Source organism: Oncorhynchus mykiss, chromosome 8 (genome assembly GCF_057628025.1).
Source record: "Oncorhynchus mykiss isolate SJ-2025 chromosome 8, ASM5762802v1, whole genome shotgun sequence".
Classification (NCBI taxonomy): Eukaryota; Metazoa; Chordata; class Actinopteri; order Salmoniformes; family Salmonidae; genus Oncorhynchus; species Oncorhynchus mykiss.
The window spans coordinates 16,316,899-16,341,143 of record NC_143029.1 but is presented as its reverse complement, the minus strand read 5'-3'; the positions used below and the strand labels follow the sequence as shown (position 1 = coordinate 16,341,143).

General features: G+C 40.5%; 1 protein-coding gene across 8 annotated transcripts in view; it reads left to right on the top strand.

The window, feature by feature from the left end:
- Positions 1-4,889: 4,889 nt before the first annotated feature.
- LOC110529470 (collagen alpha-1(XII) chain) overlaps positions 4,890-24,245 on the top strand; it is a 102,038-nt gene continuing 82,682 nt past the window's right edge. For 6 of the 8 annotated variants that reach the window (XM_090242650.1, XM_090242648.1, XM_036984857.2 and 3 more), the window contains exons 1-13: positions 4,890-5,310; positions 6,191-6,304; positions 12,115-12,231; positions 12,490-12,633; positions 13,289-13,348; positions 15,082-15,342; positions 15,528-15,692; positions 16,557-16,730; positions 16,894-17,184; positions 17,308-17,910; positions 21,289-21,567; positions 21,671-21,946; positions 22,909-23,181. In XM_090242650.1, coding sequence (XP_090098776.1) covers positions 6,235-6,304; positions 12,115-12,231; positions 12,490-12,633; positions 13,289-13,348; positions 15,082-15,342; positions 15,528-15,692; positions 16,557-16,730; positions 16,894-17,184; positions 17,308-17,910; positions 21,289-21,567; positions 21,671-21,946; positions 22,909-23,181 — 2,713 coding nt within the window. In that variant the 5' untranslated portion in view covers positions 4,890-5,310; positions 6,191-6,234. The remainder of the gene's footprint in view (positions 5,311-6,190; positions 6,305-12,114; positions 12,232-12,489; positions 12,634-13,288; positions 13,349-15,081; positions 15,343-15,527; positions 15,693-16,556; positions 16,731-16,893; positions 17,185-17,307; positions 17,911-21,288; positions 21,568-21,670; positions 21,947-22,908; positions 23,182-24,245) is intronic. The other 2 variants (XM_090242651.1, XM_090242653.1) reach the window with 1 other exon arrangement.

The following is a 24,245-nucleotide window of genomic DNA, read 5'->3' as shown; positions in this document are numbered from 1 at the left end:
GAGAAATTGGTTTTGGGGGTAACCAGAGAGATGTACCTGCTGGAGCGCGTGCTGCTATGGTGACCGGCGAGCTGAGAAAAGGGGGGACTTTACCTAGCAGGGTCTTGTAGATGATCTGGAGCCAGTGGGTTTGGCGACGAGTATGAAGCGAGGTTCCAGCCACAGTTCACAGTGGTGGGTAGTATATGGGGCTTTGGTGACAAAACGGATGGCACTGTGATAGACTGCATCCAATTTATTGAGTAGGGTATTAGAGGCTATTTTGTAAATGACATCGACGAAGTCGAGGATCGGTAGGATGATCAGTCTTACGAGGGTATGTTTGGCAGCATGAGTGAAGGATGCTTTGTTTTGCGAAATAGGAAAACAATTCTAGATTTAACTTTGAGATGTTTGATGTGAGCCTGGAAGGAGAGTTTACAGTCAAACCAGACACCTAGGTATTTGTAGTTGTCCACATATTCTAAGTCAGAACCGTCCAGAGTAGTGATGCTGGACAGCTGGACAGCAGCAAGAGCGACGTCATTGATGTATACAGAGAAGAGAGTCGGCCCAAGAATTGAACCCAGTGGCACCCCCATAGAGACTGCCAGAGGCCCGGACAACAGGCCCTCCGATTTGACACACTGAACTCTATCAGAGAAGTAGTTGGTGAACCAGGCGAGGCAATCATTTGAGACACCAAGGCTATCGAGTCTGCCGATGAGGATGTGGTGATTGACAGAGTCGAAAGCTTTGACCAGGTCAATGAATAGGGCTGCATAGTATTGTTTCTTATCTATGGCGTTTAAGATATCGTTTAGGACCTTGAGCGTGGCTGAGGTGCACCCATGACCAGCTCTGAAACCAGATTGCATAGCGGAGAAGGTGCGTGGGATTCGAAATGGTCGGTAATCTGTTTGTTGACTTGGCTTTTGAAGACCTTAGAAAGGCAGGGTAGGATAGATATAGGTCTGTAGCAGTTTGGGTCTAGAGTGTAGTTACAGCAAAGTCAGAGCTAGAAAGGGGGAGGGGTCGAGGAGAGAATGGGATGGGATTATGTAAAATACTCTTGGAAGAGGTAGGGTTTCAGGTGCTTTCGGAAGATGGGCAGGGACTCTGCTGTCCTAGCTTCTCCATTCCAGGACAGAGAACAGCTTGGACTGGGCTGCGCCATAGCTGCCCTCCCGTAGGGGTGGGAGGGCCAAGAGACTAGTGGTGGCAGAACGGAATGCTCGGGTTGGGGTGTAGGATTTGAGCATAACCTGAAGGAAGGGATGGGCAGTGATGTCATTACTGAGTGTGACATCATTACGTCCAGCTGTTTTTATCAACACAAGATAGTTAAGTCAGGGTAGCCTAGTGGTTAGAGTGTTGGGCTAGTAACTGAAAGGTTGCTAGTTTGAATCCCCAAGCTGACAAGGTACAAATCTGTCATTCTGCCCCTGAACAAGGCAGTCAACCACTGTTCCCAGGCCGTCATTGAAAATAAGAATTTGTTCTTAACTGACTTGCCTAGGAAAATAAATGGAAATGTACCCTAGCAGGCAATTGTTTAATCTATTTTCCATGCAACCTTTCTAAATGTTGACAAAAACTCCCTGAACAAGTTAATGGAAACATAGCTAATCTTGTTCATGTCTAGTTTGCTACTAATACCATTCTCATGATGGGAATTATTACCAGTAGGTAGGTTTCCTTCCAAATGGCGACAGATTTTCATGCGAATATTCTAAAATCCGCATAAAAACACAACTGCCTCCCACGAAGCACCATTACCTTTTTCTTATTATTTTTTTTCTTAACAAATCAATACAGGAAGTACATGGGGGAACACAAGTATATATAAATAATATACAAAGGACAATTGGGCTAGGGGGGATAGGGGGCGGGGCTAGGGGGTACAAAATCACATTACACAAGGACATACAGACACTTATTATTCTAACCTTTTTTGTTAGTAGAGTATTTCATTGTCTTAAAATATAGTTCAATTTGTTTTTGTAAAGTAAGAAAAAAAAATGTTTTTGTTGTTGTAAATTTACATTTGTGAATATGAAATTTGGACAAAAGAATAAGGAAATTAATTACATAAAAATGTTTCAGCTTATTTCTATCGTAGGTAAAGAATCTAAGCAGTATCTCTCCACAATAGTGTAAGATCTTCATAAATGTATTCAATTATAAATCTACTGATGTCTTGCCACAGTTTTCTTACATGCATACAATGCCAAAAAAGATGCAACACTGTTTCTGGGTGGTCATTACAAAAGGAGCAATTTGAGTTGATGTTTTCCTTAAACTTCTTCATATAGTGGTTGGCAGGATAATATTTATGAATCATTTTTAAGGAAACTTCCTTAATTTTGTTAACAAGTAGGTATGTGTGTGGCAACATCCAAACTTTTTTCCAACAGATATTATCAATAAATCCATTCCAATAAGGCATGACATAAGGTCATACAACATCCTGTTGAAACAAGGTTCGTATCGCTCTGTTGTTGAATGGACCAAAAGAGAAATAAATCTTTCCTACTGATGAGTCAACAGGGTCAACAGAAGGTAGGCTCTGAGGGTCAGGTCTTGACACGTTCCTGAATAATAAAGCAACACCTGAGAAAAATGGCATCTAAAACAATTGCAAAATCTTTAGGTGTTACAGGGACCTTGTAAAGTGATAAGAATTCCTTATAGCTGAGTAAAAAGACCCTCTGCATTTACCAGTTGACTCACCAATAGGATATTATTTCAGAACCAATATTCAAAAAACAAAGGGTAATGGGTACAGTTTCTCCACAGAAAGTTGAGAAGCATCTGGTCTATCTCCTTGCTTATTTTACTGTCAAGATATAAAGATAGAGTGTCATATGGTAGTCTAGAGATACCTTCAGCCTTGGTTATTAGGACTCTACCTTTTAAAGATAAGTCCCTCTGTAGCCATTGATTTAGCTTCTGTTTCTGGGTTAAAACTTCTGTTTCTGGGTTAAAACTTAGCAAGCCTCTAGACTTCTGATCCTTTGTAATGGTTATACCTAAATATGTAAGTTCTTCTTTACTGGAATACCATAATATGAAGGTGTCACACAATCTTTGACAGCCATGAGTTCACATATATTAATGTTAAGATATAGACCAGACGCTTTGGAAAAGGATTGTATCACATTGATCGATAAGGGAATTTGGAATCTTTCAGAAAAAGTTGTAGTATCGTCAGCCAGCCAGCTGGCACGAAGCACCATGACCTTCTTCAAGAGCTCAGAGCGAGTGACATCACCGATTGAAACACTATTAGCGCGCACTCCGCTAACTAGCTAGCCATTTCACACCGGTTACATATAGACTGCATGATGAGATTATTATTGTCGACAAAAGAGCAAGATAATTTTCATTTGCAGGCAAGCATCGATTATCATGTCACCAGAATAAGACTATCACCACCCTGTGAGCGTCATCATAATTTATTTAATCTGTAGCCTAATAAACTGCATGCTTTCTCGACGAGTTGTGAGTGGACCTCACATGTTATGGCCTGACTCCAAGTTTACTTCGATTGTTATTATATCAATATTGGCGGATAAAACTGTTTCCACCGACATTATTCGCATAATTAACCAAACAAAACAAAAACAAAAAAGATCCCACCTTGTCTAGCGTATCTTGCTCCAATTCCAATGGTTTATTTTAACATTACAATGGGGAAAACACTGGTATTTACTTAAGTAGTAATATCATGTAATTTATCTAATATATGTGACCACAATTCCTCAATTTTTCACTGTCTTTCTCCTTTAAAGCCAGTCTGTAAGATTAGTACCTTATTATTAGAAACCAAGGAGGACACATTAAGCCAAGGGCAGTCATAATGTTGTCATCAAATGATACTTTGTAAAGAAATTACGAATATATCTACAATTAGAATATGACGTTCCTATTTTGGAATGTCCCTTGAACTCTACACAGAAATAACTACTAGATCATGGGAAAATGTCATGAGATGCAATTGAATCAATATAGTTGACTTTTTGGTAGTGATTTGATACGCTATGCGTGCACATTTTACAATGTGAATAGATTATAAAAAAGTGCCATCAGACATTTGTGAAAATGTTAGTAACGTTTATTTTTAACCGAGTTTTATCTGAATACTTTATTAAGTAGAACCTAATGCTCAAGGAACCAGCGATGCGTTTTGCCTCTTGAGCCACTAGAGGGCTATGTCTTCGAGGGAATTGATTGGGTCTCGCGTAACAGGCCGATGGTCGGGAAACTGAATTCTGTCATCTGAAAAAGTGTTTAAAAAATGTTTTAATGTTATTATCACGTTTATTAATAAAACGTTCAATGTAAAAGTGTTTCTGCTTTCAAATGATCTGTAGGGCTATAATATATTGCCTACGTATTTGATAGATCAAATACAATCATATTAGTCACACTAACGGGAATTCAACAGGTTAACCGTGAAATGCGTACTTACAAGCCCTTAGCCCTTAGCCCTTAACCAACAATGCAGTTCAAGAAATAGATTGAAGAAAATATTTACTAAATAAACTAAAGTGAAAAAACGAAACAAAATAAAAAATAAAAAAGTAACACAAGAAAATGACAACAATAACGAGACTATATAGAAAGCATCACCCTTTACTCATGCTTCACCTGTATAATTATGATTGGACAGTGTTAAGTATGTCTTGACATTTTCTGAGTGGAATCCAAAGACTTATTAAATAGTTCAATAACATAACAATATATTTATAAATATTTATCTACTGACATAAATCCCATTAAATTAAAATGACGTAGTTAAGCCTACTGATTCTTTTAAGTGGTCACTGAATTAATGGGCTGTTGAAGATTTTTCCATTTTCAAAAAAAAACGGCTCAACGGTTGCCAATAACAACACATCTCCTGGTTTCCAAACGCAGATGCTATGAACTTGAGGATAAAACCTTTAGAGAAGCATCATTGAAAAGGAATGCAGAAAACTATGCTAAATTTCCAAAAGTATATCGCCACACTCTGAGAGGCTGCATTTATCAATCTGTGGCTGGGTTCCACGCTTGCTGAGTGTCGTAAGAGCTTACGATAGTAAAGGGAGAGTTGGGAACAGCCCCCTATTAAGTAGCAGATTGTAGAGAGTCTTCCCACTTGGAAAAAGGCTTCTGATCTGTGACCTCCGCAAGAGGAGAACTGAGTTTTCGTCTGTGCTTAGAATATTGATTCTCCTCCCTTAAAACTTGTATCGATCATTACCAGAAGGGGCATATCCAAAGAGGCTTTACTGTTTTGTATTCTGAAATCAAACGAGCGACAGCACAACTTCATTTCCACAGGTCAGTATTGAATTAATTGAATATGGAATTATGGATTGGACTACTGTTTAGGCTATCTGAGAGGTAAAGGGAGATTAGTTATGCTCATCTGGAGACCAGGGAAGTAGGCAATCCCAATATTGTGCTCTGAATTTTTCTATTTAGTATTTGCCTAGTGATCATTTTCGTCAAGGTGTCTTTATGTTAAGGTGTCTTTGAGATGAATTATTGCCCGTAATTATCCCCCAACAACCATTCCATAAATGCCGTGTGTCTTGGACTCATGTGCATTGGGCATATAGGTTGGCGTTGGAATATTCTTCGCGGTTTAAACATGCAGGTTAATTCCTAATGTGTGAAGTAAATTAGAATTTAATTTTAGAAGAAAGGAAACATTTATCACTTAGGACTGGTGGTCTATACTCTGTTCGATATTGCACGATATTGTTTTTTGTGCTTGGAGACACGGGTTGGGTTTTCATATAGTTTGTACATGTTGGATAGTTTATAGCTTTTGAGTCATGCTCTAGCCTACTCCCATCTCCATCAAGGCAAGTCTTGACTGAACGGGGACCGCCTTTTTTTTTATCAGATAGGCTACAATAGGAAGCACGTTTATCCCATAGAAAAGTGTAGAAGAGACAATTTTCGATTAAAAGTTGATAGTGAGTTTTCTTACGTTGTTTTTAATCCCTGTTTAAATTGGACCAATATGATAAGACAATGTAGTTTAGATGTTCAATTGTCTTTCCATTGTCTTTGAATGCACTTGCTATATCACACATCTATAGTTTATTTGGGATTATATGGCATTTACATGTTTGATGCTTGTGGTAAAAGTACAATGTGGAATGTTGGAGCATTGCTGAGATGCGTGCGTAATTGCACGTTCTTTTTGTAGCCTCATTCATGTTCTGCTGAACCAGAGAGAGAAAACGAGTCAAAATGAAGATAAGGCTGTCTCTGGCAGCGGCTGCCTTCCTTGCAGTGCTACTATCCTCCGTCGAGGCCCAAGGTAAAGTTATCCCTCACCTGCCATTTTTTCCCCCTCCTCACCTCCATTTTTTCTACTGTTAATTAAACACAACTGAATGAAAATGTGCATCTTCCCCGTCTCTCTCGCTCTCTCTCTCTCACTCTCTTTACCCCCCCCCCCCCCCCCCATTTCTCTCCCTCCGACTGTAGCTAATGGTGTCGGTTCTTTAGCTCTTCATGGTGAAATTGCAATACTTTCACCACATTTAATTACATTTTGTTAATAAATGTTTGCTGAAAGAAAATGTCTACATTATTCATCGGTAGGCCTATGGATTCATCTGTAGGCCTATGGATTCATCGGTATACCTATATATTCATTTCTAGACCTATGTATTCTTGTCTTTTTGTTGTGTTTTTATAGGTTGGCTATTTCAATTGTCTTTTTATCCAATTTTGTCTGTCTATTCATTGGGACAGGTTGAATTACCTCAAACAACTAGTTTACGGTAGGATATTGAAACACTCTGAGGAATGCAACATTATATTTTTCAATCAAAAAGTGCGTTTCAAATAGATTTCTTTTAAATCTAAAAGTTCAAAGTGGAACATGCCCCATCATAGTGGTCTGGAAGTTAGTGAAAGGCTAACTCTAAGCATGGATAGTTGCAGTGAAGTCTTTCTTACGCTAGGAGGGGCACTTGCTTGATATTTTTATTAGGAATTTCTGTCTTAGTTTATCTAGTATGCATACAGCAGTTCTCTGGGGACGGGAAGAATTTCAGCTGTACAAAAATGAAGTAGCCTAAAGGAACAATGTAATGATAAAGGAACTAGGTAATGATAAAGGAACTAGGTAATGATAAAGGAACTAGGTAATGATAAAGGAACTAGGTAATGATAAAGGAACTAGGTAATGATAAAGGAACTAGGTAATGATGAAGAAGCTAGGTAATGATAAAGGAACTAGGTCATGATCAAGAAACTAGGTATTGATAAAGGAACTAGGTCATGATCAAGAAACTAGGTCAGGATCAAGGAACTATGCTATGAAAAAGAAACTAGGCAATGAGAACGAAACTAGGTAATGATAAAGGAACTAGGTAATGAGATCAAGGAACTAGGTAATGATCAAGGAACTAGGCAATGATCAACAAACTAGGTAATGATCAAGGATCTAGGTCATGATCAAGGAAATAGGCAATGATCAAGGAACTAGGTAATGATAAAGAAACTAGGTAATGATAAAGAAACTAGGTAATGATAAAGGAACTAGGTAATGATCAATGAACTAGGTAATGATCAAGGATCTAGGTCATGATCAAGGAACTAGGCAATGATCAAGGAACTAGGTCATGATCAAGGATCTAGGTAATGATCAAGGAACTAGGCAATGATCAAGGAACTAGGCAATGATAAAGAAACTAGGTAATGATAAAGGAACTAGGTAATGATCAAGGAACTAGGTAATGATCAATGAACTAGGTAATGATCAAGGATCTAGGTCATGATCAAGGAACTAGGCAATGATCAAGGAACTAGGTCATGATCAAGGATCTAGGTCATGATCAAGGAACTAGGCAATGATCAAGGAACTAGGTCATGATCAAGGTACTAGGCAATGATCAATGAGCTAGGTAATGATAAAGGAACTAGGTAATGATCAAGGAACTATGTCATGATAGAGGAACTAGGCAATGATCAAGGAACTAGGTCATGATCAAGGTACTAGGCAATGATCAACGAACTAGGTAATGATCGAGGAACTAGGTAATGATCAAGAAACTAGGTAATGATCAAGAAACTAGGTAATGATCAAGGAACTAGGTAATGATAAAGGAACTAGTTAAATATCAAGAAACTAGGTCATGATAGAGGAACTAGGTAATGATCAAGAAACTAGGTAATGATAAAGGAACTAGGTAATGATAAAGGAACTATGTCATGATAGAGGAACTAGGTAAATATCAAGGAACTATGTCATGATAGAGGAACTAGGTAATGATAAAGGAACTAGGTAATGATCAAGGAACTAGGTAATGATAAAGGAACTAGTTAAATATCAAGGAACTATGTCATGATAGAGGAACTAGGTAATGATCAAGGAACTAGGTAATGATAAAGGAACTAGTTAAATATCAAGGAACTATGTCATGATAGAGGAACTAGGTAATGATCAAGGAACTAGGTAATGATAAAGGAACTAGTTAAATATCAAGGAACTAGGTCATGATAGAGGAACTAGGTAATGATCAAGGTACTAGGCAATGATCAATGAGCTAGGTAATGATAAAGGAACTATGTCATGATAGAGGAACTAGGTCATGATAAAGGAACTAGGTAATGATCAAGGAACTAGGTCATGATAGAGGAACTAGGTAAATATCAAGGAACTATGTCATGATAGAGGAACTAGGTAATGATAAAGGAACTAGGTAATGATCAAGGAACTAGGTAATGATAAAGGAACTAGTTAAATATCAAGGAACTAGGTCATGATCAAGGAACCAGGTAAAAAATAAATGCCCGTAAGGGATGTATAGATAAGCTATAACTACGATGTATTTTTTTTCCAAAATTAACCGAGACCTCGACTGTATGTCTCCACTTTCATTCGGAGAAAAACGGGGCTTGAAGCCAATTGTCCTTTTCTCTGATGAAACGGAAACACAAAATATAAGTGTCTCTAACATTATTTTCCAGAAACTGTTAGACTGAGAAAGAACATTATTCTGAAGCTCCCAAGACCATTCATATAAATTACAGATTACAGTGGTCAATCAGACTATAAAATGTAAAATAGTCTGTTAGAATATCATATTTTTTAAGAGAAGCCTTCTTTTTTGGTATTTTCCAAAATCTTGACCTACTTGGAAAAAACAGAAATGAAGAGAAAGAGTCATAACAGCAACAACACTAAAACACTTTCATTTTGTCACTGAGATGATTTTGGTAACACTTTATTTGGATAGTCCATCCATCTGTAGATGCTCTACAGACTATCAGTAACATTTCAACGATCTATTAACCTTAGCTCTAGCCCTAACCTTAATCCTTACCCTTACCCTAACCCTTATTCTAAACCTAACCTTAATCCTTACCCTTAACCTTATTCTAACCCTAACCTTAATCCTTACCTTAACCCTTATCCTAAACCTAACCCTAACCTTAATCCTTACCCTAACCCTTATTCTAAACCAAACCCTAACCTTAATCCTTACAGTAACCCTTATCCTAAGCCTAACCCTAACCTTAATCCTTATCCTAACCCTAACCTTAATCCTTACCCTAAACCTAACTCTAACCGTAATCCTTACCCTAAACCTTATTCTAAACCTAACCTTAATCCTTACCCTAACCCTTATTCTAAACCTAAACCTAACTCTAACCTTAATCCTTACCTTAACCCTTATCCTAAACCTAACCCTAACCTTAATCCTTATCCTAAACCTAACTCTAACCTTAATCCTTACCTTAACCCTTATCCTAAACCTAACCCTAACCCTTAATCCTTACCTTAACCCTTATCCTAAACCTAACCTTTATCCTTACCTTAACCCTTATCCTAAACCTAACCCTAACCCTAACCTGAATCCTTACCTTTATCCTTATCCTAAACCTAATCTTAATCATTACCCTAACCCATAATATAACCCATCAACAGATAGTTTGTTGATGGACTATTTGGACAATCCAAATAAAGTGTGAACATGAACTTTTCGCTCATCATTGAGATGATGTGTGTGTGTTGTGTGTTGGTATTTTGTATTTTTTTGGTGTTTTATTAGGATTCCCATTAGCTGTTGAAGAAAGCAGCAGCTACTCTTCCTGGGGTTCACACAAAACATGAAACATGACATAATACAAAGCATTAATAGACAAGAACAGCTCAAGGACAGAACTACATCAATAAAATAACTGCACACGTAGCCTACTGTACATATCAATACATGCACAAAAACTATCTAGGTCAAATAGGGGAAAGGCATTGTGCCACGAGGTGTTGCTTTATCAGTTATTTTAAACCAAGTTTGCTGTTAATTTGAACAATATGAGACGGAAGGGAGTTCCATGCAATAATGGCTCTATATAATACTGTATGCTTTCTTGAATTTGTTTTGGATTTGGGGACTGTGAAAAGACCCCTCCCTGGTGGTGGTATGTCTGGTGGGGTAAGTGTATCAGAGCTGTGTGTATGTTGACTATGCAAACTATTTGGAATTTTCAACACAATAATATTTCTTATAAAAAGAAGAAGTGATGTAGTCAGTCTTTCCTAAACTCTTAGCCTCGAGAGACTGGCATGCATCGTACTAATATTAGCCCTCTGATTAAAATAAAGAGCACGACGTGCCACTCTGTTCTGTGCCAGCTGCAGCTTAACTAGGTCTTTCCTTGCAGCACTCGACCACATGACTGGACAATAATCAAGATAAGACAAAACAAGAGCCTGCAGGACTTGCGTGCACTTGCTTGTAGTATTTGCGTGTGACTTTGTGTTCATAAGTGTTTTAATTAAGAGCTTCTTAAGGAGGACAATGTGGGTAGTACTATATGATTATGATGGGCCCATTTGGAAACAGAAGGAGCAGACCATGGCCCTTGAGTTGATCTGCCAGGTTGGTGGTTCTCATTTTTGATATCCTGTACTGGACAAGCTTCACTCAGGTCATTTGCTATGCAAATTTGCATTGAATTTGTCCCGAGTCATGGCTTTTCAATAATATTTTAGAATGATATTCCTGATCCCCACAGGCTTCCCTATTTAAAATACCCTTATATAGACTACAATCCTATTCTAACCCTGATATGCACCACTATGCACTGATACACCATCTTGTTAAAGTTCACCAACAAGCAGATTTCATCATTCATCACCATTAGCCACTACACATTCAGTGGTCTTATTTACTTTACTTGTGATTTTAGATCTCTTTTGACATTCTGTTATTACAATATAGGCTACTTAAGACTTTACTCTTCATAACACTCTTAGGCTATTATGACAAAAGAGCATTAACTTACCCCATCCCCCCAACAGACGAATATCATTAAAAAATATTTCTCAAATATGTTCTCTGGTCCGTCTTGTACATGGAAACTTTTGTCCGGTTCCATAAGTTGTTACAAACAACTTTTCATGTACATGTGCATGATCTTCAGACAGTCCATTCACTGTGACCAATCACATTTATGGTTTGTTTGGCTTGTCTATTTGATTTGTTTCTTTGTAAAAAAAATTTCCATTGTGGATTGTCACTACTTAGTGCTAGAGGGGTTTGGAAATATGTCCAAAGCGTCATAAAGAGCATTGTGTACTCTTTTAAGAGGTTTGCAGTGGATGGGAGTCATACACATGGGTCATTCAAAAATAAACAATGTACTGAAGGCTATGTATGACTGCATGTAGGCCTTTACACAACCAAGTTTTATGGAAGGTGTATGTTTTTGTCGGTCGACTCAGTTTAGGCATGAGTTGGGTTGACCTTATCAGCATGTAAGATCTTAGTTTGTCAATGTCATTTTTTTATTGTGCCCTTGGATATTTTTTTTGCCACCGTTTGTCGTCTTGCCACTATACGTGCTTGAGTTGTCGACTGTGTTTGGACAAACACGGCCGGACAGCTCAAACGAATGTCATTTTTCTCGAAAATGGCTGCTCGAGTCTCAAATGTTATGTTTGTTGTCGTTATTGTCATCTCTTGCTGTTTGCCCCAACAATGAACAGGATAACTTCAACCTTGAAGTGTTAATCGTTGGGATATGAGTTACCTACAACTTGTGTTTCATCATAAATACACTTATTTAGCAAATGCTGGAATTAACATTGGCTACTTTTTATTTTCGCAGTTGAACCACCTTCAGACTTGAGATTTAAGATTTTAAATGAGAACACAGTGCAAATGACATGGAAAGCGCCGTTAACACGGATAGAAGGATTCAGGATACAGGTGGCCTCAGACACAGGTGTGTGGTCTGTATTGCTGCAGGCAATCTCTCTTAATCTCTACCTTCACTGCAACATTATCTGTGTACTTTACAACAAGCAATCAATGCCATTGACACAACAAAATACCTGAAATGACTGTTCAGACCAATTCATTGTGGGATCCTCCGCAATTAAACATTTACTGCACACCAAGCCTAAGATTTCTAAGGTATATGTTGCTATATTAATTCTCTATAACGCTTTATTCCTAACTTGGTACTTTGTTATTTCCATAGACAAACCAACAAAAGATTTAACCCTCCCTGCCACAGCCACTAAGACATCCATTACAGACCTTACTCCAGACATGGACTATGTAGTAACAATCATCTCATACTCTGGCTCAGAGGAAAGTTTGCCCACCTCAGGACAGCTCACAAGTGAGTCACTTACCATCACATCTGGTACATGTATTATCTTATGAAGACTACTGGTGAATGAAGAACCGATACCCAGGTTGTGTCCAAAATGGCACCATATTCCCTATGTAGTGTACTACTTTTGACCAAGGCCAATAGGGAATAGGGTGCCATTTAGGATACAGACCCAGCTTCTTATTTAGTCTAATGATGAATGATTCAGACTGTATAGAGAGAGGAATGACAATTCATAGGTCCTAACAGGCAACCCCACCTCCCATGTCTAACAGTGATTAGAGTATGCTGTAATGTAATATGCACTGCTTCACGGGGAAGCCTCTTTGGCACCGGCCCTCTGATTCTACAGTCCTAAGCAGCCCAGCCAGGGTCTTTAGGGATTACTGAGAGAATTGCCGGAACTAATTGCATCAGTCCATTATAATTTGGGAGCCGGCTGCTTGCCTGCTCGTTGTGACCGCAAGTGGATTTGAGGTTATTAGAGACACCCACATTAAATCTTTCACAATGTTTATCTTTATGTATAAATTCGACAATATGTTTACTTAAAAAATGTTTCATGCTACTAGCTGATTCATTCACTCCCATCAGGGAATTTATGGTTAAATAAAGTAGTTTGTTTGACTCAAGTTTGACTTTATTTAATCTTGTGTTTCAGTCCAATCAAGTGGCACAGCGCAAGGAGGTCCCAGGAAACCACAGGTCACAGACTCTGTCAGTAAGTCCATTGCCTGCTTGGCTTTTTCTGAACCTAAACAGTTAACATTTTCCAGTTTATTCATAGGCTACAATCTTTTTTTATTTATCTTACTGTGCCTGGGCTCTTTTCATTGATGTGTGGTCAACAGCCATTGGAGGGTGTTTCGACATGTTATTCTATATAAATCTAGAAAAATATTGGTAACTAAGTTGGTAAGCTGCCTGTCATAGAGCCAGGCTGTAAGTCATGCCAAGTGAGGGAGTTTGAACATGCTCAGTGTGGTGGTCAGGGGTGTGGAGCTAACAGCTGTTTCAGGGGGGCAGGGCCTCTGGTGCTGGTGCTGAAGAGTACTGTAGCCTGCCCGGTCCTGAGACAGCCAGGCTGAGAGAAGTGGAAACCATTACAGATACAGCTGTTTACAAGAGCAATGTGGCCTCCCTACAGATGATGCATGCTTACTGCTGCTTGGAAAACCTCTCTCTCTGACTTTATTCCTATCCAGAAAGACAGAGCTGGAAAATATCCTCCAGGGTAACCAACGCTATTCAGTCACTGTACCTTATGTAGTATTCCCAAAGGAGCACACGTTGTGGCTCTAGTCAAATGTAGTACACTACACAGGGAATAGACTATCCACTATGATGGCTTCTATCTCAAAGTACCACCTTAGCTTGCAGTAGTTAAGTACATCAATGTGATTATTGTCGACTGCACTTGATCTGTTGATGCCACTATCTCTAACACCATCCTCTGGTCTAGTGCGGGTGGTGTATGTCCTCCAGCCTGTCAGACAAAAGTCGGATGAATAGCCTGATGAATACAGTGACGATTTTGGTAGTGACAGTGGTATTCTGTCAAAAAAAGATGGCAATAACAAACATTTTTCATTGCATTCACTCTTCATCACCTTAGTGTCATATCTGACATATATGAATTGATATTCCATAGTTCCTGTGTAGTATACAAGTGTTAAGAGGGTCATTTTCATTGTACAATAACGATATGCATTTTGCAAAGGGGAAAAAATGCTGGACTGCAGTTTTCCCCCGGAGGCTACTTTTACTGTTCGCTGGAACAGTCCTAATATTGAGTTGTTACTCCTTTGACCACAGAACTGCCTCAATTCATCAGGGCATGGACTACAAGGTGTCGAAGCGTTCCACAGGGATGCTGGCCCATGTTGACTCCAATGCTTCCCACAGTTGTGTCAAATTGACTGAATGTCCTTTGGGTTGTGGACCATTCTTGATACACACGGGAAACCGTTGAGCGTGAAAAACCCGGCAGTGTTGCAGTTCTTGACACACTCAAACCGGTGCACCTTGCACTTACTACCATTCCCAGTTCAAAGGCACTTAAATTTTTTGTCTTGCCCATTTAACCTCTGAATGGCACACATACACAATCCATGTCTCAATTGTCTCAAGGCTTCAAAATCCTTCTTTAACCTGTCTCCTCCCCTTCATCTACACTGATTGAAGTGGATTTAACAGGTGACATCAATAAGGGATCATAGCTTTCACCTGGATTCACCTGGTCAGTCTATGTCATGGAAAGAGCAGGTGTTCTTAATGTTTTGTATACTCAGTGTATATTTGACCAACAGCACACTTTACTCTGTTTTCTTTGCTCAATGATATGGCTTCTGGGAAAAAAATGTGTCTTCAGGTCAAACTGTTTACCTCTTCCATTTTTTTTCATTTTCCTTTCCTTTCCCTCACTCCTCTCCTCTACCACTCCTTCTCTCTCAGAGTGTTCTTACAGTGCTATCGCAGATCTGGTGTTCCTGGTTGATGGTTCATGGAACGTTGGAAGAGACTTTAAATACATCCGTAGCTTCATCTCTGCCATGGCGGGAGCCTTTGAGATTGGGGAGGACAAGACCAGGGTAGGTGTGGTCCAGTACCATACTGATACCAGGACAGAGTTGAACCTCAACCAGCACATGAAACGGGGCGAACTTCTCAGAGCCATCAACACACTACCTTACATGGGTGGCAACACCATGACAGGTACCTAACCCGTCCCATCAGTACCTGGTTACACTCTCTTATACAATACATAATCATATCATTACCTCTTGCATAATACTAACTCACAAAGCTGTAGTTCTTTATTAATAACTCTTTGCAGTTGGTAGAGTGAATCAAATTAAGAATGTAATAACTGAAAGGGGTGTCATGCCATTGTGTTACAGGCGAGGCCATGGACTATCTGCTGAAAAACACATTCACTGAGGCAAATGGTGCTAGGAAAGGCTTTCCCAAGGTGGCCATGATTATCACAGATGGGAAGTCTCAAGACCCTGTGGAGGCGATCGCCAAGAAACTCAAGAACATGGGGGTGGAGATCTTCACGTTGGGTATGTGACTACAGGCTACCTTTCAATCATCTAACCCTGTTGATGTGTTACATTTAAGAAATAAGGCCAGAGGAGGTGTGGTATATGACCAATAAACCATGGCTAAGGGCTGTTCTTATGCACGACGCAACACGGAGTGCCTGGATATAGCCCTTAGCCGTGGTATATTGGCCATATACTACAAACCCCGTAGGTGCCTTATTGCTATTATAAACTGGTTACCAACATAATTAGAGCAGTACAAATACATGTTTTGTCATACCGATGGTATATACGGTCTGATATAACACAGCTGTCAGCCAATCAGCATTCAGGGCTCGAACCACCCAGTTTATAAATACTAATAATCCTGTCTATATGTATTCCATAGTCATGAGAGTAAGTTGAAGTATTCATATCACAAAGGAAAGGAAGAAAACTAAGAAACCTACCAGCTAGAATGGTATCAGATGGGGTTTCCACATGTTGCCCACGTTGTCATTCTTTCCAGCTAAAGTCATGACATGGTTCTATGTTCCATAGTGAATCCAGCTGGTTCTTCTTAAATATGGAAAAGAAGGAGGGACCTCCTGCTTCATTTCATATATCTTTAGATCACTTGTTTTACTCAGCATTTATAGCACTCAGACCTAAGAAACTATAAAACAATAATTCCTACATTCTGGATCATTTTCATCTGCCGTCATTGACTTCATAGGGGTGACTTTATTTGGGCTTTATAGGTGTTGACTCTTATCTATGAGTGAGTAAACCTTCTGAAATGGGCAGGAGATCAGAATTCTAATGGTGATATGGAACATTTTCCTCAGTTTTATGAGGCCGTATACATTTTACACCCCTTTTTTGGTTCTTTGTCCAATTTAGGGATCAAAGGAGCAGATGATGAGGAGCTGAAACAAATGGCTTCGACCCCCTACAGGATGCACGTCTATAAAGTCTTAAACTTTGACCTTATCAAGGATGTGCAGAAAGAGCTCATTACCAATGTGTGCTCGGGGGTGGACGATCAACTCAACTCACTCGTCAGCGGAGAGGAAGGTAAAATGCCGTTTTAAGACTTGAATGTTGGAAGTGGTTTTGGCATGGATAACTTATAAATGCTTAGAGATGGATGATCAAAATATTTCCAGGTGGTGAGAGGATGGTTATTTACTAACAAACTTCTGTCTTGATTAAATTTTTTGGGGTTGTTTATTTACAGTTATTGAACCAGCATCAAACCTCCAAGTGGTGGAGGTGGCCTCCAAGTCTATGAGGGTGACATGGGACGCTTCCTTTGGAGATGTGTCGGGTTACAAGATCCAGCTGATCCCCATGATGGCCGGCAGCAAGCGCCAGGAGCTGTACGTAAGCCCCGGCCAGACCTCAGCAACAGTTACAGGCCTGTCTCCAGACACAGAGTACCAGATCAGCCTGTTCGCCCTCAAGGGCCTCACGCCCAGCGAGCCCATCATGGCCATGGAGAAGACTGAGCCAGTCAAGGTGTCCCTTGGTGAGTATACCCTACAACAATACATCCTTTGGTCTTTTAGTAAGGAATATGTCAGTCAATGTTATAGTCATTCAGTGTCTGATTTTGTCATGGCATGACAAATGTTTTTGTGTCCTCTTCTAGAATGTTCTCTTGGAGTGGACGTGCAAGCCGACGTTGTCATTCTGGTCGACGGCTCATACAGTATCGGACTGTCCAACTTTGCTAAAGTCAGATCTTTCCTGGAGGTGCTGGTGAACTCCTTTGACATCGGACCAGACAAGATTCAGATCAGCTTGGTTCAGTACAGCAGGGACGCTCACACTGAGTTCTACCTGAACACCCACCGCGATCTGAGCGCTGTGGTCAAGGCCGTCCGGACTTTCCCCTACCGTGGCGGCTCCACCAACACCGGCCGGGCCATGACTTACGTCAGGGAGAAGGTCTTCTTGGCCAACCGAGGATCACGGCCGAACGTGCCCCGCGTCACCATCCTCATCACTGATGGGAAATCATCCGACTCCTTCAAGGACCCTGCCACCAAGCTAAAGAAAGCGGACGTGGAGATATTTGCCGTGGGCGTGAAGGATGCCGTGAGATCTGAGCTGGAAGCCATTGCTAACGAGCCCGTGGAGACCCATGTGTACACAGTGGAAGACTTTGATGCTTTTCAGAGGATCTCCAAGGAGCTCACCCAGTCCATCTGCCTGAGGATCGAGCAGGAGCTCCTCAACATCAAGAAGAGAAGTGAGTAGTACCCTGTCTATATCAGCATGATGGAGCCACTGTTGTTAATCAGTAAACCCAGGCCAAGTGTACTCAAGTCAAGCTAATAGTGATGGGATAAAAAAATTATATAGTTACATATCGGGATACTATTTTTGACAATATATTGTATCGTATTGTTTTGACAATATCGCAATATTTATTTTGCGCTAGTTGGCTATACCTGCACCAAAACTCCAGTATTTTTCCTTCATAGCTTGTTCTCCATCTTCTTTTTAAATAGGGAGCTCATTTGTTTTTAGCACTTATTTCCATGACTGATCAGAACTTGTTTTTTCATCCTCTCTCTTGTCTCTCTGCAGCAGACATATGGTGAACAATATGTTTGGAACATTGTATCGCAAAAAAATCACAGTATTGGATCGCAATACAGTGCCTTGCGAAAGTATTCGGCCCCCTTGAACTTTGCTACCTTTTGCCACATTTCAAGCTTCAAACATAAAGATATAAAACTGTATTTTTTTTGTGAAGAATCAACAACAAGTGGGACACAATCATGAAGTGGAACGACATTTATTGGATATTTCAAACTTTTTTAACAAATCAAAAACTGAAAAATTGGGCGTGCAAAATTATTCAGCCCCTTTAAGTTAATACTTTGTAGCGCCACCTTTTGCTGCGATTACAGCTGTAAGTCGCTTGGGGTATGTCTCTATCAGTTTTGCACATCGAGAGACTGACATTTTTTCCCATTCCTCCTTGCAAAACAGCTCGAGCTCAGTGAGGTTGGATGAAGAGCATTTGTGAACAGCAGTTTTCAGTTCTTTCCACAGATTCTCGATTGGATTCAGGTCTGGACTTTGACTTGGCCATTCTAACACCTGGATATGTTTATTTTTGAACCATTCCATTGTAGATTTTGCTTTATGTTTTGGATCATTGTCTTGTTGGAAGTCAAATCTCCGTCCCAGTCTCAGGTCTTTTGCAGACTCCATCAGGTTTTCTTCCAGAATGGTCCTGTATTTGGCTCCATCCATCTTCCCATCAATTTTAACCATCTTCCCTGTCCCTGCTGAAGAAAAGCAGGCCCAAACCATGATGCTGCCACCACCATGTTTGACAGTGGGGATGGTGTGTTCAGCTGTGTTGCTTTTACGCCAAACATAACGTTTTTCATTGTTGCCAAAAAGTTCAATTTTGGTTTCATCTGACCAGAGCACCTTCTTCCACATGTTTGGTGTGTCTCCCAGGTGGCTTGTGGCAAACTTTAAACAACACTTTTTATGGATATCTTTAAGAAATGGCTTTCTTCTTGCCACTCTTCCATAAAGGCCAGATTTGTGCAATATACGACTGATTGTTGTCCTATGGACAGAGTCTCCCACCTCAGCTGTAGATCTCTGCAGTTCATCCAGAGTGATCATGGGCCTCTTGGCTGCATCTCTGATCAGTCTTCTCCTTGTATGAGCTGAAAGTTTAGAGGGACGGCCAGGTCTTGGTAGATTTGCAGTGGTCTGATACTCCTTCCATTTCAATATTATCGCTTGCACAGTGCTCCTTGGGATGTTTAAAGCTTGGGAAATCTTTTTGTATCCAAATCCGGCTTTAAACTTCTTCACAACAGTATCTCGGACCTGCCTGGTGTGTTCCTTGTTCTTCATGATGCTCTCTGCGCTTTTAACGGACCTCTGAGACTATCACAGTGCAGGTGCATTTATACGGAGACTTGATTACACACAGGTGGATTGTATTTATCATCATTAGTCATTTAGGTCAACATTGGATCATTCAGAGATCCTCACTGAACTTCTGGAGAGAGTTTGCTGCACTGAAAGTAAAGGGGCTGAATAATTTTGCACGCCCAATTTTTCAGTTTTTTATTTGTTAAAAAAGTTTGAAATATCCAATAAATGTCGTTCCACTTCATGATTGTGTCCCACTTGTTGTTAATTCTTCACAAAAAAATACAGTTTTATATCTTTATGTTTGAAGCCTGAAATGTGGCAAAAGGTTGCAAAGTTCAAGGGGGCCGAATACTTTCGCAAGGCACTGTATATATAGAATCATGAGAATAGTGAAAATTGCAATACGTATCGTATCGGCACCAAGGTATCGTTGTAAATAAGAATTTGTCATTGTAAATAAGAATTTGTTCTTAACTGACTTGCCTAGTTAAATAAAGGTTAAATAAATACAATTAAAAAGTAATTACAAAAATGTTGATAATATAGTATCGTGCGTCCCTGGTAATTCCCAGCCCTACAAGCTAATGGTTTACACAGTAAGTAAGTTAAATTCCTTAGCCAAAGAGAATATCTTGCAAACAATAAATATTGGGGAGATTTATGAATGCCATAGATTCTCACAGTAGATAATGGCCCAGCACCCAATCTTACCGAAGTCTAAGATGTTTATGGAAGTGCTTAGAGAAAGTATTTTTGCAATACTAAAGTAAGTGCTAGCATTCTTTGAATTACAGTAGGCAACGTATCTTGTTTCATATGATTCATATGCCAAGCTATTTACACCAGAGTGGGATACACTGTATATAAACGGATCAATGTAAAGCTTACACTTGGCACAGTATCACACAGCTCCATATGGCAGTAGGCAGAGAAGTTTTCCAGTGTATAACTTACATCCTAAACATTGGTCAGTTTTCAGGTTTTTGATTATTTCTTGATTTTGAACAAATAACATGTTTTGAAATACCATATATTTGGCTCATTTGATTAATTATGGCATAATTGTTCACCTTTTTTACAACTTTTTAGTCAATCAAATTTTGATCAACTGCTCCTTTTTGGACATTTTGGAGGGAATATCTCTTGAAGATAACTCCACTCTACCTTGGCCTTGATGGTCCTTGACCTGAGAAATAGAAGACAAAATACTATGAGTATACAGCATATGCTTGCAATTACTTCTGTTGTGTCACTATACCCTTTTCCAAAGTTGTCATTTTCTGTTTAGCAATGTGTTACACACAACCTCTTGCTCTCTCAGGGTTAGTAAGAGGACTCCCGTGTGGAAATATAATGCCAAATATTAGTCACTCTGCATTACATTGCCAAAAAGCATTCAGCTCTGCCAGTATATTGTGCAACTCACACAAGGTTTGATTACCTGTGATATAATCTTTATATACTAATCTATTATGACAACATGGAGTACCGTAAACATAGAAAACAATACAGGGATTTTCACTAATGGAATATAGATCATGTTATTGTGTTTTTCAGGTTCCGTCTCAAATGGCACTCTATTATTCCTTATACAGGTCATTACTTTAGACCAGAGCCCTATGTGGTGCCAATAGGGACACAGGAATTAAGGTGCCATTTGGGATGCATTCTGAGTGTTGTGACCTAATGTTTAGTCTTCTTCTATTTCCTGAAGGCTTACTGCCACCGAGGTCATTAACGTTCTCTGAGGTGGCCACCAGGAGCTTCAGAGCTACCTGGGAGACCGATGTCTTCAACGTCCTGTCCTACCTGATCCAGTTCAGACCGGCTGCTGACACCAACGGGGACTTTGTGTCCATGTCCGTGCCCGGGGACACGCTCACCGCTCTGCTGCCTCACCTCACGCCCGTCACCCTCTACGAGGTCAACGTCTTTGCCCAGTACGCCCAAGGAGACAGCTTCCCTCTGAATGGATTTGAGACCACACTAGATGGTCAGTACCATCAGACCAACAGATACCAACAGAGAAATTATTTGAAGCAAATGCCATAACTTCTGTTTTAATATTTGTATGACCTCTTATATCTTTGTCATAGAACAAGGAACAGTGAGTAACCTGAGGGTGTCCGAGGAAACAACAGACAGTTTCCTGGTGTCGTGGGCGCCGGCACCAGGAGCGGTGGTACGGTACCGTCTGACCTATGAACCAGTAAGGGGCGACAGCGCGAGACTAGAGACAGTCACTGTCGGCCAAGAGACCACCATCGTGCTGCCGGAGCTCAACCCCTTAACGACGTACCGTGTGACGGTGGCTGCAGAGTACCAGTTAGACACTGGCGGAGAGATGCAGATCGATGGCACCACCAAAGAAGGTGACTAGGCATCTGCTTATGAAGCAGTCACACTGTGCTTGCTTAAAGGGATAGTTTTTGGCAATGAGGCCCTTTATCTACTTCCTCAGAGTCATATGAATTTGTGGATACCATTTTTATGTATCTGGGTTTAGTTTGAAGAAAGCTGCTAACTAGCATTAGTGTGATTGCTAACAAACATGACCGCCCACTTGACAACTTCTTAGACAATTACGCTAGCTATTTAAGACATTTCAAGCTGGCGAGTGACACTACGAATCAAACTCGGTTACACTTATCGTCAAGGGGTGTGAACATGCATGCCTATTGCATCAAACCAGTGATAATTCTTTCTACTTTATGATCTACTGAGCTAATATTCTACCAAATCTTACTGTGTCATTATATTTTGGCGAGAAGTCAATGGAAGACATCACAAAGGGGTTGGCCTCTAAGGGGGGTATTTTTTGATACATACCAGAGGTCTGTGTGAGTGTGTGTTTGTGGTGAAATGTTGATCAGAAATGCAGGAGTTTACAGTGCCGGAGCCAAAGGTGCAAGGGAGGCTGACGGAAAAATGAACCGAAAATTACTCCTATTCACCACGGCAACCACATTCTTCTCAGTGATTATCAGCACTCAAAGCAGTTCCAGCTCTTTTAAATGAAGCAGCTGTTTGTTTAAAGGGGAGAACGTATCCCCGCCTGTGGCTCTTTCCCATCCAGCACCCAGCTGACTCCGAGATGGGTTTATGTTTTGTCCTCAATCTTCTTTTCAATGATGCCCTTGTTGTGCTATTCACCGTGTACCTTTCCAAAAACCTTTATATTACTTGAAGACTTGTGGTCTTTCCAATCTGTCTAGTGTAATAACAGACACCTGAGTTAATTGGTCATATACCAGAACCTACACTGTGCCCAACAACTTCAAACTTGATTGACTCCTCATTGACAGCGCGTCTTTTCCCGCCTCTTCTCTTTTAGGGCAGGGATCTCCACGGGACCTGCGGGTCTTCGACGAGACTATGTCCAGCATGAAGCTGTCGTGGGCGGCGGCACCGGGCCGCGTCCTCCAGTACCGTATCAATTTCCTTCCATCGGCGGGTGGCGAGAGGAAGGAGGTGTCAGTGAAGGGAGAGAACACCAACGTCCTCCTGAAGAACCTGCAGCCTGGCACTGAGTACGACCTGGCCGTCAGCGCACGCTACTCCTCTGGCCTAGGAGACCCTCTGAAGGGGAAAGGAACCACACTGGAAGGTAAGCAGAACAGAGACTTCCCAAAATAGGTACATTGTTCTTGAACTGTATTGGCTGGTTTCTGACTAAAACCATTTGTTATGGATTTTCTCCATTGACCATAATGCGCCAGGAGGATAGGCTTAATCTGGGTCTGGGGAACCAGTCCTAAGAGTCAACAGCACAGTAGGCCTAAAACTCAGATCCTTTAGTGCTTTTAACTGTACTATGACAAAACCTGGGTCTATACCTGAATCATTGAATGGTGCTTCGAATAAAAACATGGCACTTTCAAAGTAATGAGTTGCTCTTCTGTCAGTTCTCTGAGAGATTCTTCAAAAAGCTTTCTCTTTAGAAAGACAGCAATAATAAACAACCAGAGACAGAGAGAGAGAGGAGAGAGAGCGATGAGTCAGATATCTGGTTCTCCTATAGCCTTTTTAGTAGCATTCAGCTCAGCTCCATCCCTCTGGAGGCTGGTAATCATGTTGTGTGATTGTGCTTTGTCTTGGGGTCAAGCTGTTTTCTCCAGAGTGCTGCCCCAATAACGCAGCTACTGCATCACCTGATGAAATCACCAGCTATAGGGTGAGAGGTCACCAAGCTGAACGGTGTTAGGGCCAGTGCTAGTCAGCTAGTCAAAGCTGCTTCCGTGGGTCTTTGATCACACAGGACTGGAAGGGGGTGTGGGGGGTATGAAGTCATTCTTCTCTCTCCTCTCGCCCTGTACCTTGTTTCTGAGGGCTTGCCTGTAATTTAATATTCTTGTCCACAATAATTGTGTCCTTCTGTTGCACTTCTGAGTGCAAGGAGTTGTGCAGACCTAGTTCTTTACTGTGGCCCACTTTCAATGGAATGGACTTTGAAGTGGCATCAGAGCTGCCATGAAGCAGAACCACTAGGCTCTATTAGACTGTTTTTGAAACAGTCACGCATACAGTACAGGCAGGAACAAAAGAGGAGTCTTGTACTGTGAAAATCTCAGCCTTTCACCTTTTTCCACTGAATCCATCCCTTTTACATTCATTAAAAAATGACAGGAGCTTGACTTTAGCCAGCATTCTTTCCCCAGGATTTGGACAATG